The 12,610-nt window shown below is 41.7% G+C and overlaps 1 protein-coding gene across 1 annotated transcript in view; it reads left to right on the forward strand.

The window, feature by feature from the left end:
* Positions 1-12,610, forward strand: part of THBS4 (thrombospondin 4) — a 102,954-nt gene that overhangs the window by 29,160 nt on the left and 61,184 nt on the right. Inside the window, exons 3-6 of the mRNA XM_033929713.1 lie at positions 2,216-2,463; positions 4,587-4,689; positions 7,436-7,518; positions 11,018-11,069. Of these exons, the coding sequence (XP_033785604.1) occupies positions 2,216-2,463; positions 4,587-4,689; positions 7,436-7,518; positions 11,018-11,069 (486 nt within the window). The remainder of the gene's footprint in view (positions 1-2,215; positions 2,464-4,586; positions 4,690-7,435; positions 7,519-11,017; positions 11,070-12,610) is intronic.

Below are 12,610 nucleotides of genomic sequence, written 5' to 3' on the forward strand. Positions count from 1 at the left end.
TATCTCAGTCTCTAATGCTAGAATTTTATTGCCCAAGCTGTGTGCATTAATATACATAGCCCTCCATATCTGTGAAGAGATTCCTTTACGAGCTAGTGTGGCTCCTAAATTATCAGTGATATTTCTCCCTGAATTATTGTGGATATCATTGGTACTTACCTTAGACTTGGTAGTGTGAGTGCGACTTGCCTCCTCAGGGTGGTTTCTTACTGCTCTGGGATATAAGTATGTACCCTCCCCCAACTTACCTAGTTTAAAGCCCTATGGAGTAGGCGGGCCAATCGATGTCCAAATACGTTTCTACCTCTTCTGGTTAGGTGGAGTCCGTCTGTTCCTTGTAGTCCCTGGAGTGTCTCGCCGTGGTTTAGGAATCCAAAGTTCATTTCTATGCACCATTCTCGGAGCCATTCGTTAGTCCATTGAATACGCTCTTCTCTAGCTCTGCCTTTGTTTCTTACTGGAAGAATTGATGAAATGTATGGTATTGACGTATATCAACATTGTGACACTGTATTGAACTATGCAATGATTGGGTGGTGAGGTGGTATTATAGCCTTCATGTTTCTGAGCATATGTTCTAAAAATCAGCTATCGGTGTTCACTTTTCCGGATTAAGACCATTTTGAGTGACTTTTTTGTTTATATTAGTCCTTTTTTAGTCACTCACCTGTTTATATTAGGTGGAGTAGTCTGGCCTCTTATTGTCTTTTTGGCTGGAGATAGAAACAGGCTGAGCAGGTGCTATCTTTATTCATCAGGAATTTTGCTGGGCCCATACAGTGCAAAACGCTGCAGCTAATTTCTAATAGGTAAATTGAGACTGACGAGTGCCACCCCACTAGGGAAAGAGTTACACTGGCTCCCAACTGAAAGCAGGGTGAAATTCAAAATCCTATTGCTGACGCATAAAACTGTTCACCTCTTGGAACCGCAATACCTAGTGGCCAGACTAAATAACCATATGGCCCGGCGTGCTCTGTGCTCGAGCCAAAAGTCCTTACTACAAATACTTTCCTTCAAATACAAAAGTACCAGGGCAAGAGTGTTCTCGGAAATGGCCCCGACATGGTGGAATGCCCTACAGAAGAAATTAAAGCTAGAAAAGAACACTGGAAAATTAAAGAAAGAGATAAAGACTATCCTTTTCTCAAACTTCTTAAACCGAAATAATGAAGTTGACAGAGAGAGGAAACTTGAACTTTCAGGGATGCATATAAATAGATTAAATTTAGTTGAAATGGCCAACCTCCTTAAGAGGTGTGTAAAAAAAAAAATAGTGTACAGACTATTTAGCTGCAATAGTAAACATAGGACGATTGATTTGTTGTAAACCTGTGCATATAAGTAGGATGAAGGATTATAGCATAATCATGCCGGCATTAATAACTCTGTATTGTAACACCACCACAGAACTCCGTGTACAGTGGTACCTCGGAATCCGAACGCCCCAGAACTCGAACGAATTGGAATCCGAACTTTTTTTGTAGTAAATTTTGTGTTGGAATCCGAACTCTGCTTTGGAATCCAAACGCCCTGCACATTGTATGTGTGTGTTTGTGACTCAGAATCTGAATGCTGCTTTGGAATATTTATTAATATTTTACCTTAAAATCCAGTGTATTTCCTGTTAAAATTTGAGTTTGTGGGACCCAGGAACGGATTGATCCAGTTTCTGTTATTTTCAATGGGAAAAATTGTCTTGGAACTCGAACGTTTTGGAACTCGAACGGGGTTCTGGAACGGATTAAGTTTGGATTCCAAGGTATCACTGTATTTCAGTATAGAGCCCATGTATTGTAACAACTCACAACTCCTTATGGTAACACCTTTACAGAAGCTCATGTATTGTAGCGCCTTTGCAGAGGCTCCTGTAGGCCACTCTGAATTGACTCCCCAGTCATTAGTAGCGGTATAGAAACTCTCAATAAACAATAATGTTAACCACTGATATGGCAGACAATGTAGAACAGTTAATAACCCTCCTAAAGTGTTACTGGCTGGAAGTTAATGCACAGTGATGACCATTGCTCTGTGGTAGGGGCATGACTTCCTTTATCTAAGTACCAAAAATTCCCCCCAACAGTTACTACAGAAGTTTTTCACGACTGTAGGTTAACTTTTGCATTTAATTGCCTGTTAACTGCAAAGCCTTAGTATGACTTAGTAAATGGGCACTTTGAAGCTTTGTACTCAAGCAGTGTGTTTCTACTAACAGTTGCTCTTCGCTATTTGAGGAATGATGGGAAGCTGAGTTCAGTCATCTTTAACAACGCTCATCTGGCTGATGGGAAGCATCATACCGTCCTTCTGCATTTCAGTGGTCTCCAGCAGAGATCCAGCACAGTAGAACTCTATTTGGACTGTCTGCAGGTGGATAGCATTCGGAATTTTCCTAAAGCATTGTCAGGTCTATCTCGGAGCAAAGACTCGGTGGAATTAAGGCCTTTAAAAGGAAACGCACAGGTAAGTCTGGGAGCTGTAGACCTGGTGGAACAAATGTAAGTTGTATAAGAAATTATTTAAGACCGCCTACAATAAAGAGAAGGAAAAGAAATGACAAAGCTATTAGTACTCTCATTATTAAAGCATAATTCGCTTTACCTCCTTGAAATGCCCTGATGGATATGAACCTGTAGAATGGTTATAATGTATCCTACGACCAAGCCAGAGAGCTAACACAAGTCTAAATGTGAAGCTTATTCCTGTGCTTGGAGATAGAAATGGACCGAGCTGTGGCTTTCTTTATTCATCAGGAATGTTGCTGGGTCCGTGCTCCATGCTGGGCCCCCAAAGCTAGCATTGGGGACCCAGAATACTGCTGATCTATGAGCCCTTAAGCCTTTAAGGGGGTGAGTTCATTGGGATAATGTTATTCAGTTGACTACATAGCTGAGCAGCAGCCCTTGGGAGAGAGCAACTGGGATGTAGTTGGAATCCTTTGATTGCATCGCACATTTATATTCCTTTTATTTATTTATTTGGATTTATATCCTGTCCTCCCAGAAAAGCTCAGAACAGGTTACAAGTTTACAGACATAATAAAACATATTGTAGAGCACGACAGTACATTTTAGATCATGACATGATAGGACAATACATAAGGGAGCATGTTAGTACTCAAAAAGCATGGCAATACTTAATAGGATATGACAGGACAAGACCTCATACAGCATGGGGTGAAGTCTCACAATGCCACTTTTGCACTTCTTCCTATCACTGTTATATCTACAAAATGTTTTGTCTCCCCGTTTTACCGTATCAGCTATTTTTTCTTCCATTTGTATCTTTGCTTTCCTGACTACTCGACCAGCCTCTCTTAACTCTTCCAGATATCTTTGCCTGTCTTCCTCTTTCTGTGATTTTTTTGTAGTTTATGAAAGCCAATCTCTTATTCCTTACCTACTCAGCTACTTAACTTCTCAGCTACCACCTACTTAGCTACCATGACTTTGTAAAAGGGGTCCTATGTTATTTGTACACCACCAAGTACTTCTAGATTGTGCAGTTAATATATGCTGTAAATAAACCAAATAAGAGGTTGATATTCAAAGCCATTTCAATGGCCAGAAAAAGCTCCTGGCTCCCTGGCCATTTAAATCATTTGTCTGGGAGTAACCAAGACACTTAGCTGGATAGCATTGCTGAATATTCACGGTTTGCGCCTAAGCTGATACTTATGAGCTTAAATGCTGATAGTCAGCGTTTAACCACATAAATAGGACCACATACAACACAGTACTGTCTTTTTGGGGTTCACTTTATGTGGTTGTGTTGAATATTTCACGTAACCACACATATGCTAGCTGGCCATGTATGCCTGGTCATTCAGGCCCAGGTTCTATCAAAGTCACCTAAAGTTAGGTGCCTAGCCAATTTAGGTGCCTAGCCAATTTAGGTGCCTAACTTTCATTGGCTTTTACTAAACCGTGGTAGAGCTTCTTACTATGGGTCAAGAATTGAATGTGCATCGGAGCATTCATCTTGCCTGCCCACAGTAAAAAGTTCTACTGTGGTTTAGTAAAAGGGACCCTTAATAATTGAATTAGCTTAATCAGCACTGATAACAAGCTTAATTAGCTCAATAATTGGCTTAAATTAAAATGAATTGCTAGTGTGAGTACCTAAATCAGAATGCACCTAGTAATTTCAGGTAGCTGCCTAGTCTAAGGAACGTACCAGAAAGTGGGCGTGGTTAAAGGTAGATCATGGGTGGATCTTGGGTGTGTTTTTCATGTAGTCATCTAAATTGGACTTAGGTGCTCCCCATTTATGTCAGATTTTCTTGGCCAAAATATTAGTGCCTAAGTCTAATTTAGGCTCCGCTAGGCGCAATTCTATAAACAGCTCGTAATTGAAGATTGACAGCCGCTGTGTGCCGAATTCCTCAGCGCCTATTTTTAAGGCACCGTTTACAGAATCAGGACATCAATGTTTTTTTTAGTTCTCAAACTGCCATCTAAGAGCAAGTTCTCTAGTGCCACCTTGTTCAGCGCATTTTTAACTTGCACAAATTTTGTAATCTTGTCACTGTGATAATAATGGAGCCTGTGATTTCTTTTGTTTTTCTTTTTGTTAATTCAATACAGGGCATCTTGGAAGAGCTGAAACTGGTAGTGGGAGGCTCCTTATCCCAGATAGCAACTCTTCAAGACTGTTTTAGGCAGCAAAGTGATCCACCACAAAATACAGGTAGGTTTCATTGGTTGAAGGGTGATAGCATATGCAGATCAGGATTAATTCTTTAGTGACCTTAGGCAGCAAGCATTTTGAGTTTCCCCCTGTAATATAAATATGCTTAAAAACATGAACCCATTCATTCATCTATTCCATACCAAGGCACAGTCACATCATCCCTCTCATTCACCATAGCCATAGTTTATCCTCTTAACAGCTTTGTGTGTCTATTTGATGACACCAGCTGCAGTATAAAGAGATAAAGTACTCTCCCGAAATTCACAGGGGTTCCGTTCCAGGAACCCCCGCGAATCTTGAAAAACCGCGAATACGGTTTTTCGTGGGGGAGACTGGAAAGGGCAGCGGGAGAGGCAGGAGAAAGTGGAGAGGGCAGCAGGAGCGGCAGGAGAAAGCAACAGGAGCACTGGCGAGTGAAGGAAATCACTCGCTGTAAGCTCCAATCGCCTCTTCCTGCACTAAAGTCGGGCCTTACCAATCGGGAGCTGCTTTGACACGCAGTTCCTGATTGGTAAGGCACGACTTTAGCGCAGGAAAAGGCAGTTGGAGCATACAGCGAGTGATTTCCTTCACTCGCCAGTGCTCCGGCTACTCTCTCCTGCCTCTCCAGCTGTCCTTTTCTGGTCTGCGGTCGTGGTTGGAAAATACCGCGAATGACTGGGGCCACGAACCGCCGACCGCGAATGACTGGGGGAACACTGTATATGTTGAAGTATTGAAGATGGTCTAGGTCAGGAATGCCCACACTTTCTTGGCTTGCGAGCTACTTTTAAAATGACCAAGTCAAAATTATCTACCAACAATAAAATTTAAAAAAGCATACTGTACGTAGAGAAAATGTTAATTATCATTTATATTCGGGGGGGGGGGGGGGGGGTTCAAAGAGGTCAAGGCAGATGACTATAAAATATGCAATGTCACCTCAGTAACAACTATACAAAAATAGACCAAATACAAATATACCCCCTTCCCTTTTACTAAACTGTGATAGTGGTTTTTAGCACTGGGAGCTGCGCTGAATGCCCCGCTCTGCTCCCGACGCTCATAGGCTCCCTGCGCTAAAAACCGTTATCGCAGTTTCGTAAAAGGGGGCCATAGTGCAAAATATAGACAGCAGATATAAATTCAGACACATTTTGATCACTAAATTTAAAATAAAATCATTTTTTCTACCTTTGCTGTCTGGTGATTTCATGAGTCTCTGGTTGCACTTTTGACTGTAAATCCAATATTTCTTTCTGCCTCTTCTCCTCCAGACCTCATTCCATTCCCCAACCAACCTCCAGACCTCCATTCCCCATGAGTCCAACTTTTTCTTCCTCTCTCCCTGCCCCCTTTCTTTCTTTCTTTTTTTTTTCTATTTCACTCTCTCTCCCTGCCCCACCTTTGCGATCTACTGGTCAATTGCGATCGACCTTTTGGACACCCCTGGTCTAGGTATTTATGATTTTATAGTTTTAATGTTATCATTTGATTTATGTTTTTGTTTTTAGACTTGTTTGCTTTGGTCAATGTAGCAATGCTTATGTACTAATGTTGTAAGCTGCATTAAATTTTGGATATCAAAGGATAGGCGTTTCAAAGAAATATATAAATCACTTTCATCATCCTCCTACCTGATGCATTCCAGCAGGTAGCAGTCAGCGAGCAGAGTTTCTTACCTGCTGCTGCCTCTTTCTCTGCCTGATTTCTTCTACAGTGGAGACCAGCAGGTAGAAACTTAGAAGCATGATGGCAGATAAAGGCCAAATAGCCCTTCCATTCTGCCCACAGCATCCACCATGTCTTCCTTTTGCTAAGAGATCCCAAGTGCCTGTCCCATGCTTTCTTGAATTCAGACACAGTCTTTGTCTCCACCACCTCTGCCGAGAAACTATTCCAAGTATCTACCACAATTCTATCGCCCTTTCTGTAAAAAAGTATTTCCTTAGACTACTCCTGAGCCTATCACCTTTTAACTTCATCCTATGCCCTCTCATTCAACAGCTTCCTTTCAAATGAAAGATATTTGACTCCTAAGCATTTACATCATGTAGGTATTTAAACATCTCTATCATATCTCCCCTCTCCCGCTTTTCCTACGAAGTATACAGATTTAGATCTTTAAGTTTGTCCCCATACGCCTTTGGACGAAGACCACACACCATTTTAGTAGCTTTCCTCTGGACTGACTCCATCCTTTTTACATCTTTTTGAAGGTGTGGTCTCCAGAATGAGGTCTCACGAAAGTCTTATACAATGGCATCAATACCTCCTTTTTCCTACTGGACATACCTCTCCCTATGCACCCTAGCATCCTTCTAGCTTTTGCTTTTCAACCTCTGGAAAGCAACAGAGGAGGAGACAGCAATTTGATCTGCTTCCGGTATTTCGGAGTGTGTGGAGTTTTTTTCTGACGCATGATGGTATTTTTTGCCCCTATCCGTATATTACTTTGGTAATGGGAGGGTGCAGTTATATCTGAGTCTTTTTTCTCCACTCTTTATGTAACCGATTTCCCAGTTGCAGATCATCCCAGTTAGTCGCTCATTTTTTTTAATGTGATTTTTGAGAATTTGACTCTTTGTTTTTTTGTGTTGTTGCAAGGCAATATATCAGAATGCAAGGACTGGGCAGTTTATACTGTTAAATGAGCTGGTTTTGACCTGATCCATTTTGTATCTTGTGCTTACTGCCATCAATGGTTCAGTTTCATTAGAAATCTTTCTTGTATGCATGATGATTTTGTTATGTTTGCACACAGGGGATGTTAGCAGGCTCCTCCTAATTCAGATGACCCAACTCAATCACGTACTGGGAGAAGTGAAAGACATGCTGAGTCAGCAGGTAGACTATAACATTAATATAATGAACACTTTAATCCATAAAAAGAAATATAATGTTGAATAAAAAAAATATTCAGTGAGTTAAAAGAGCAGGTCGCAGTTGCTGAACTACATCATAAATGGGAAACTGTTGGTATTGAAGCAAATATCACTAGGACCTTGATATGTCCTTTTTTTTATGCAAGCCACCAAAAACATGTACACGCACACACTCATTTCCAAAGCTCTTAGACACACAAAGTACCATAGTGACCTGTGGAACTTTGTGTCTCAATAAACATCCATGACTCATTTCCTTCACGTCCGTTTTCCCTAGGAAAGACCCCACTGTTCCCTTTGTTTCTTTCCATTTTCTCCCTAAGCTGGATACTTTCTCTCTCTTCATATGTATTTAGTGTACAGCACTATAGAAAAGATCATTAATAGTAGTAGATTCTTGACATTACTGAGGTCATTATGGCTCATCATAAATAGAAGGCCCATCGTGGGTGGTGGGTTGCCCTTTGGGGAGTTGTTTGAGAGTGATGGAGTCAGGAACTGTGGACAGTGATAAGGACCTGCTTATTGGAGGCAATATACAGTTTTATATAGAACAGAAATTTGGACTTCAGACATCCAGGCCAGGACACATCTAGTTCCAGTAGTATTTTAGAAAAAGATTAGCTGAAATGGAGCTTTTTCTAAAATATATGCAGGAAAGCACATATATGTTGTGGCTTAAGTACAGTAGGAACAACCATTTTACATTTGTCAATATGGAAAACATCAACAGAAGCAACTTGACAATTTGCATGCGTAAATGCTGACATGTATCCATGTAAAAGGATATTTCAAAATGTTGACATTTAAGGGCTAACATGTAGGGCTCCTTTTACTAAGCTGCACTAATGGTTTTAGGGCACACGCGCTAGACACTAACGCCTCCATAGAGCTGGTGTTAGTTTTTCCACGTAGTGCGGGGGTTAGCGCACGCTAATCTTCAGCGCGCGCTAAAAATGCTACTGCAGCTTAGTAAAAGGAGCCCCTAGACATGTTTGTCTGCAATTTTAAAAAAAACCTACACATGTAAATGCTCCTAATTAAAGACAGAGGCCTCAATCTGCGGTCAGTTTTGCTAGGGGTGGGGAAACAATGGGGTTTAAGGAGAAGACTTCCCTTAATCTCTCTTGTAGAAAGCTACCTAAAACTAGGGTTACCAGAGGTCTGGATTTCCCCAGACATGTCCTCCTTTTGAGGACATGTCCGGGGGTCCGGACGGCTTTTCAAAACCTGGCACTTTGTCCGTGTTTTGAAAAGCCTCCTCAAATCACGTCGGGCAGGGAGGAAGCCTGCACATGCGTGGATGCCACGAAATGTCACGCGCGCATGCCTGCGTGACGGCGTTGCGTGGCATCCACGCATGCTCAGACTTCCTCCCTGCCCGAAAAGAGCAGGCAGCGTTGGGGGGGGGGGCTAGGGTGGGACTGGGGTGGAATTAGGGCGTTACAGGGTGGGGATGGGCAGAACTGGGGGGGCGGGTCTAGTGGTCCGGATTTTCCCGATTGGACTGGGGTGGAATTAGGGCATTACAGGGTGGGGATGGGCAGAACTGGGGGGCGGGTCTAGTGGTCCGGATTTTCCCGATTGGAAAATCTGGCAACCCTACCTAAAACAAACAGTTTTAAAAACCCAAGAGCAGCTGTAAATCCCAACATTGATGTATTTAGTCATATATGTCAGTTCTCATTCTGAAATGGGGGCTACATATGTAGATTTTGGTTGCATTCAAGTCAAGACTAAACCCCACTCTCTTGCATATGTACGCAAGCCCCATTTTTTTTTTTTCTGCACATGGACCTCATACTAGTTGGCTCTTTCTCTAGGGAGGAGTACCTTTGTTGTATCTCTATTATTTGTATATGGTTCTCTTGTTGTTCGAGCCTCCTTGTCTAGACCATATGCCATTTTCAATAAAAATATATATATATAAAAAAAAAGACACCTTCATTTAGGCGCCTAGATCCGTGTGCCTAGCCAATCTAGGTGCCTAGCCTTTTTTTTTAACTGGTTCAATCAGCCCTGATTGAGAGCGCCATTAAAATTAATTTTATTTAAAAAAAATTTTAAATTAATTTACCGGTAAGCACTGTGAGGTAAGCGACTACACCAAGGCACCTACCGCCAAATACATGGAAAGTAGGAGTGGATGGGGTGGATTTGGGGTGGAGTTTGGGCATGGAAAGACTTGGGTGCCACTTGGCGCCTACCTAAGACACAATCATGTAGGCCAAGAAACCTCTGGCCTAAATTTAGTGTGCCTAAGAATGCTTAAGCACCACTAAGTGTGGTTCTATAAACAGCGTCTAGCAGTTGATTGACAACCGCACTGAATGGCACCTAGGGGCTAGCCACTGTGTATAGAATCAGGGCCCTAGTGCAGATTTACGCATGTAAATTCCAGTTCTCTCAAACTGGGTTCTCTACATTCATCCAATATATATGTGTAAATACCAGTATCTACTTGTGTAAATCGTGAATAGGGTTTCTAAGGGCTCCTTTTACTAAGCTGCGTTAGGGCTTTAATGTGCGGAATAGCATGCGCTACAATGCCGCTGGCGTTAGTTCTAGCCGCATCGCGCGGGGTTAGCGCGTGCTAATCTGCTGCGTGCGCTAAAAACATTAGCGCACCTTAGTAAAAGGAGCCCTAAATTTTCAACCTATATCTGTTTATGTTTTGTTCTATTGTTCCACCCTGTCCCTAGTGAGAGCGCAGACTATGGTTGGGTTATGGATTAGGTTTTCTGTGCTTAGGTGATTTTCCTGTGACATTTTACTGTGCTGTATTTTTATAAATGGTGTAAACCACTGGTTCCCAACCCAAAAAAAAAAAATTGGCAGAAGGGATGCCCACTCCCTCCTTCTACTGGATGCCCCCCCAGTCCTCCCAACCACCCCACACCCTCCAAACTTCCCCCGTACCTCAAAAATAAATGACAGCAGGAAGGATGTCCCTCCTGCTCTCCAGGCCCCCCACTCCTATGGGAGGGGCCTTTATGGGAGGGGTCTCTCCAGGCCCACCAGGCCCATGGGAGGGGCCTTATACAGGCTCAAATGCCTAAGATATGAACTCCTTATTCAACCCATACTACCTATAGAAAGTGGATCAGTATTAACCACTATGGGTAGAGGTTAAGGATCTCATCTATTTACTTCATATCTCCCAACTCTGCCCCACATCCCTAGCTTCCTTTCTTCCCACTTCATTTGTCTTTCTACCTGTGTATTATTCCCTGGCTTACCTTATTCCCCCAGCTTTTCTTTTCAAGCCTTTTTTTAACTCCCCGAGGCCCTTCCCAGTAGAATTTCCTCAACATGTCACTGACAATGACTTTGTGCCTCAGTCTGCTAGAAGGATTGAGATGGTAGTTCACCTGCCAATAAAAAGGTTATTCCATCTGTGATGTCAGGAATAAATGTAAATAATTCAATTTACATTTTTTAAAAAATTTAATTTCTTATAGGTTAAAGAGACTTCATTGCTGAGAAATACCATAGCTGAATGCCAGGCCTGTGGTAAGATTTTGAATATTCACCATGAATGTGTAAAGTGAAAGGGGTCAGACTCAGAAGTAAATATTTTTTGTTACAGAAAGGATGAATTCTTGGAATAGCCTCCCAGTGGAGGTGGTTGAGATGAAAACTGTATCTGAATTAAAGAAAGCTTGGGACAAGTGCATAGGATCTCTAATGAATGGGCACACTGAATAGGTCATATGGTCTTGATTTGCCTTCATTTTTCTATTCTTTTCTATATTTCTATTTATGTAGATTAGTCTCTATTTTGTAAATCGTTATTGGGCTTGAACAGGTATCAGTGTTCTAAGCAAAGCAGACCTTCTCATCAAAAGTTGCTAATACGCATCACTTTTTAGAAAGGAATGTCCCTTTTATTCCACTACAGTTGTGTATAAGTTTTTAAGCACCTTAGTCATATTCCAGCTGATATTCAAAGCAAGTTAACCACCCGGAAATGGCTGCCTACCAATTAGCTGCGACCAAGCAAGTTATCTGTTCACTTTCAGCCACACTTAACTGGTCATCCTTGCTGAAAATTACTGGTTAGGCCTAAAGCCAACTATGGCAATAGCATTCCGGGGGTGGAATCTGAGTAGGTCTCAATATTCAGACCTAATCAGCAAGGTTTAGCACATAAATAGGACCACATAAATAACTGTCCTATCTTTCCCCCCTTTAACTAGAGAAACAAAGAAACATGATGGAAGATAAAGGCCAAATCCCATCTAGTCTGCCCATCCGCAGTAACAATTATCTCTTTCTCTCTCTGAGAGATCCCGCGTGCCTACAGGCCCTTTTGAATTCAGACACAGTCTCTGTCTCCACCACCTCTTCTGGGAGACTGTTCCATGTACCTTTCTGTAAAAAAGTATTTTCTTAGATTATTCCGGAGGTTCTACCATGGCCCAGAATACTATTTATTTATTTAAAATATTTATCAACCACCTACTCCTAAGCGGCATTACAAAAGTTACATACATAAAATGAAACATACAATACTTATACAAATATATTGAATTACAAATGAGCATTGGAGCAGCTTTGGAGCATTTAGCGCCCCTTATCCACAGTAGAAACTTCTACTGTAGTAAAAAGGGACCGTTATGCACTAACCCATGGCTGGTTAAGTCTGAATATTAACTTTACTGGTTATAAGCTAACTGGCTTTAAAAAACGGAAATTCAATGCCGAAGCCTATACAAGGCCCAGCGTTGAATTTCCAGTTTTAGCACTGGCGATGGAATATTGACTTTACTATATTTTCCAGTGAATCTCTAAGGGGTCAATAGTCATCCAGTGGTGGTCAGTGTTTTGCTGTCCACCATAGGCATTAAACCCAGAAATTCAATGCTGGTCCATGTTCAAACTTCAGAATTGAATTTCTGGGTTTGTGGAGCTGGCTAACTCAGAGCCAGTTAAGTGCGATTTTCAGCACATAACTAGCTATGAGTTACCGCATAAGGACAGGACTGACTTTTTTATGTGGTCCGATTTATGCGGTAAACCTGGTTGATTAAGTTCTGAATATCAACACTTAA

Source organism: Geotrypetes seraphini, chromosome 1, assembly GCF_902459505.1.
Source record: "Geotrypetes seraphini chromosome 1, aGeoSer1.1, whole genome shotgun sequence".
Taxonomy (NCBI): Eukaryota; Metazoa; Chordata; class Amphibia; order Gymnophiona; family Dermophiidae; genus Geotrypetes; species Geotrypetes seraphini.